This window comes from Homarus americanus, unplaced genomic scaffold, assembly GCF_018991925.1.
Source record: "Homarus americanus isolate GMGI-L3 unplaced genomic scaffold, GMGI_Hamer_2.0 scaffold48220, whole genome shotgun sequence".
Classification (NCBI taxonomy): domain Eukaryota; kingdom Metazoa; phylum Arthropoda; class Malacostraca; order Decapoda; family Nephropidae; genus Homarus; species Homarus americanus.
The window spans coordinates 514,450-518,506 of record NW_024755060.1 but is presented as its reverse complement, the minus strand read 5'-3'; the positions used below and the strand labels follow the sequence as shown (position 1 = coordinate 518,506).

Below are 4,057 nucleotides of genomic sequence, written 5' to 3'. Positions count from 1 at the left end.
CTATATGACGAACCCCTGTAAACGCACTAGTGAAGGGGACTGTACCTAGGCTATATGATGAGCCCCTGTAAACGCACTAGTGAAGGGGACTGTACCTAGGCTATATGACGAGCCCCTGTAAACGCACTAGTGAAGGGGACTGTACCTAGGCTATATGACGAGCCCCTGTAAACGCACTAGTGAAGGGGACTGTACGTGTTGTGTGTACGTTGGTATGAAGAAACTAAAGTAGGAAGTAAAATTATTTTATTTTTTAAAAGACGGAACAATTTCAACCTTCAGGTAATAAGGTTAATGTTTGGTATAATTCCATGTACATTCTGGGGAGAAGATCTTACTATATGGTGTTCAGTGGTCACTCTGTTAACATAGAGTAACTTGTTTTAATAATCTACACTGGTGTGGATCACAATGAAATTATCTTGTCATAGATAACTTTTAGTAATACACAACATTTCTGAAGCCCAGTCTGGTTCACTGGTTAATTAACCTCCAAGCTCAATGGGCCTCAATACTATTGGATATTTTAAATTGGGGCCTATTAGAACTGAGGCCGTATGACCGGCAGCCGTCATAATTAACAGTGAGACAATGGATCACTGTAGTGACAGTTGTGTCAGGTGTGTGAAGTCAGCCTTTACCTTTACCAGGTAGGTACGGCATAGCAGGTGTGGTGTTGTGAGGAACTTTAGGCGGTGGTCACAGCAGAGTTCTTGGCCAGGTTCTGGATGTCTTTGCGGGCCTGAGCGTGGGCGGACTTCAGTTGAGCTACAGCGGGTGTGTCCGCCGGCAAGTCTGAAGCTGCTACTCTGAAGCCTGTGGCAGGGGAGGAGCCGTACTTCCTCACCTGGACGTCACCTTCGGGGTCGACGTAAGCGAAGCTGCCGGAGGTACGTCCCAGGAAGTCCCGCGACTCAATACGGGTGTTGGAGCCGCCCCAGTGGCCGAAGGTGTACTGTCCTGCTTCATCCTGGGCGTGGAACTGACCACCCACGTGAGGTACGCCCACTGAGGGCATGGGTGGGTCCTGGGCAAGCAGTGGCTCAGGGGCAGCTGCCACCACTACGGGGACTGCAGCCATAACGGGAGCTGCACCAGTGTACTGGACTGGAGTAGCGACCTGGACTGGGGCAGTGTACTGGACTGGAGTGGCAACCTGGACTGGGGCAGTGTACTGGACTGGAGTAGCGACCTGGACTGGGGCAGTGTACTGGACTGGAGTAGCGACCTGGACTGGGGCAGTGTACTGGATTGGAGTGGCAACCTGGACTGGGGCAGTGTACTGTAATGGAGTGGCAACCTGGACTGGGCCACTGTACTGTACTGGAGTCTGGACCCCCAAGTTAATGCCTGGCTCGGGTATCCTGACGACGGGAGGGCTGAGTGAGTCAGCGTGGGCAACGATGGCGCCGCTGTTGACTGTAGCGTAAGGTAGGACCTGCATCAGGTTAGTGGAGGGGGCAGCGTAACACGCCGTCGCCAGGAGCACAACCTGTAACAATAACATAGTTTACCTGTACGACTCATAGAAAACTATTGAGGCGGCGTGTAGGGTAGGGGGAGACTTAAACATTCTCACGTCTCCCCCTACCTTTCTCCAGATAAGATTACCCAGTTTGTCATTCCACAGGTTTTCCCCGTACCTGATCTAGGAACATTACATTAAAAAACCAGGAATGAATAAAAGAGATACAAATATCCACCACATATAAGCTAGACGGACACCGGACACCTGTACTTTGTAGTTGGATAAAAAAGAAATATTTCCAAAAGAAAATGTAATTACGACAGAATTTCAAAATCAGAAAGTTGTTTACCAGCAGTTCGCGGCAGAGGAGGAGCGGCTGTCTGACATAATATATAGAGTAAATGGTGTCTTGGTTATATTTGGTTAGGTTAGGTTTGTTTTGGTTAGGTTATGTTAGGTTAGGTTAGCGAGAATGGGATAGAGATTGATAAAGGAGGGGAAGAAGGAGAGAATGGGATAGAGATTGATAAAAGAGGGGAAGAAAGAGAGAATGGGATAGAGATTAGTTAACTTAAGTAGATGGAATAATTTGTCCTTGAATAATGATGAGAAGCAGAAAGATAGAAGAAGCTAATAAAGATGGACGAACAAGAGAGAAGAAGAAGGAGGAGGAAGTAGTTACGAAGACAAGGGAAGTAGTTAAGAAGGAAGTAGTTACGAAGGAGAAGAGGGAAGTAGTTAAGAAGGAGAAGAAGAGGGAAGTAGTTAAGAAGGAAGTAGTTACGAAGGAGAAGAGGGAAGTAGTTAAGAAGGAGAAGAGGGAAGTAGTTACGAAGGAGAAGAGGGAAGTAGTTAAGAAGGAGAAGAAGAGGGAAGTAGTTAAGAAGGAAGTAGTTACGAAGGAGAAGAAGAGGGAAGAAGTTAAGAAGGAAGTAGTTAAGAAGGAGAAGAGGGAAGTAGTTAAGAAGGAGAAGAGGGAAGAAGTTGAAGGAGAAGAGGGAAGTAGTTAAGAAGCGAGGAAGGAGGGAAGTAGTTAAGAAAGAAGTAAAGCAGAAGGAGAAGAAGAGGGAATTAAGAAGAAGTAGTTACGAAGGAGAAGAGGGAAGTAGTTAAGAAGGAGAAGAGGGAAGAGTACGAAGGAGAAGAGGAAGAAGCTAAGAAGGAGAAGAGGGAAGTAGTTAAGAAGGAGAAGAGGGAAGTAGTTAAGAAGGAGAAGAAGAGGGAAGTAGTTAAGAAGGAGAAGAGGGAAGTAGTTAAGAAGGAGAAGAAGAGGGAAGTAGTTAAGAAGGAGAAGAAGAGGGCAGTAGTTAAGAAGGAGAAGAAGAGGGAAGTAGTTAAGAAGGAGAAGAAGAGGGAAGTAGTTAAGAAGAAGGAAACATTTACAAAGAAGAAAACGGATTCAGATAAGAGGAAAATAAAGTAAAAGAATATTAAAGGAAAGAAAGTGGTTGATAAATGATGTAAACAGAAGAGAGACCAGAGTAAAAAAGGTGTAATGACAATAATAATAAACAGTAATGATAATATTAACAACAATAATTACTGCTACTAATAATATTGATAATAACACTAACAATAATAACTGCTACTACTAAAATAAAAAAAACAATAACGATACTAACAATAACTATAAAAACAACTCCTATATTTACTTATAATAATAATAATAACACTAATAACCTCTACTAATAATTGTAATAATGACGATAACCATAATACTAATACCAGTAGTACAATACACAAACATGCTACAGTAGAAGGCGCACCAGCAGTAGTTTACAGTATACTCACCAGAAGCTTCATGGTGGTGTTGTGTGTGTCGGAAGTTGAGAGCAAGTGATGGTAGGCAGATGGTACCTACCCTCTTATATACCGGAACATCCCTGGCCACACCCTGTTCTGGATTCACCTCAAGGGGGAATCATCTGCCTTAACTACACCTCGTCTCACATCCGCTGGGCGCGCACACACACACACACACACATACACACATACATACATACATACCCTTTTCGTACTGGTTCAGTGGTGTGTGTGTGTGTGTGTCCCTCTCATAAACACACGTACTAGGGGTTTTATTACTATGAGAATTATCTTTTTAAGGAGTTCGATATTTTATTTAAGGTATATAATCCCTTTTATAATCGGTTTTTAAGCATTTTACGTAAGGTGTTCCAGACAAAGGGGACTTAACGTAATGATGATGATGATGATGATGATGATGAGTCTGTTTCAAAGGTCATCTGTGGCTCCTCCCAGCCCTCCAGCCAAGGGTCTCACCCCCTAGTAACACCTCAGCAACTTTTTATGGTGAAATGGGCCACTCTTCATCCTCCGCCCCGACCCACTCCTTTGGCCAGGCACCGTGAGATAGTCCCAGAGTAAGGGGGTGTGTTAGTGTAGCCCCAGAGTAAGTGTGTTAGTGTAGCCCCTTCGTATGTGTTCTTTCAAGGTCATTTTAATTGAGTTACTGGTACTTATATTATATTATCATCATTGACTTGTACTAACACACTCATGATATTGACTTGTACTAACACACTCATGATATTGACTTGTACTAACACACTCACAACGCTAACACACACT

General features: G+C 43.9%; 1 protein-coding gene across 1 annotated transcript; it reads right to left on the bottom strand.

Moving 5' to 3' along the window:
- Positions 1-231: 231 nt before the first annotated feature.
- On the bottom strand, positions 232-3,341 carry LOC121856345 (cuticle protein 21-like). Its single transcript, XM_042351837.1, has 2 exons — positions 3,260-3,341; positions 232-1,492 (listed from the first exon to the last, which is right to left on the bottom strand). The coding sequence occupies exons 1-2, from the start codon at positions 3,269-3,271 to the stop codon at positions 689-691; spliced, it is 816 nt and encodes a 271-aa protein (XP_042207771.1). The 5' UTR covers positions 3,272-3,341; the 3' UTR covers positions 232-688.
- Between the last annotated feature and the right edge of the window lie 716 nt (positions 3,342-4,057).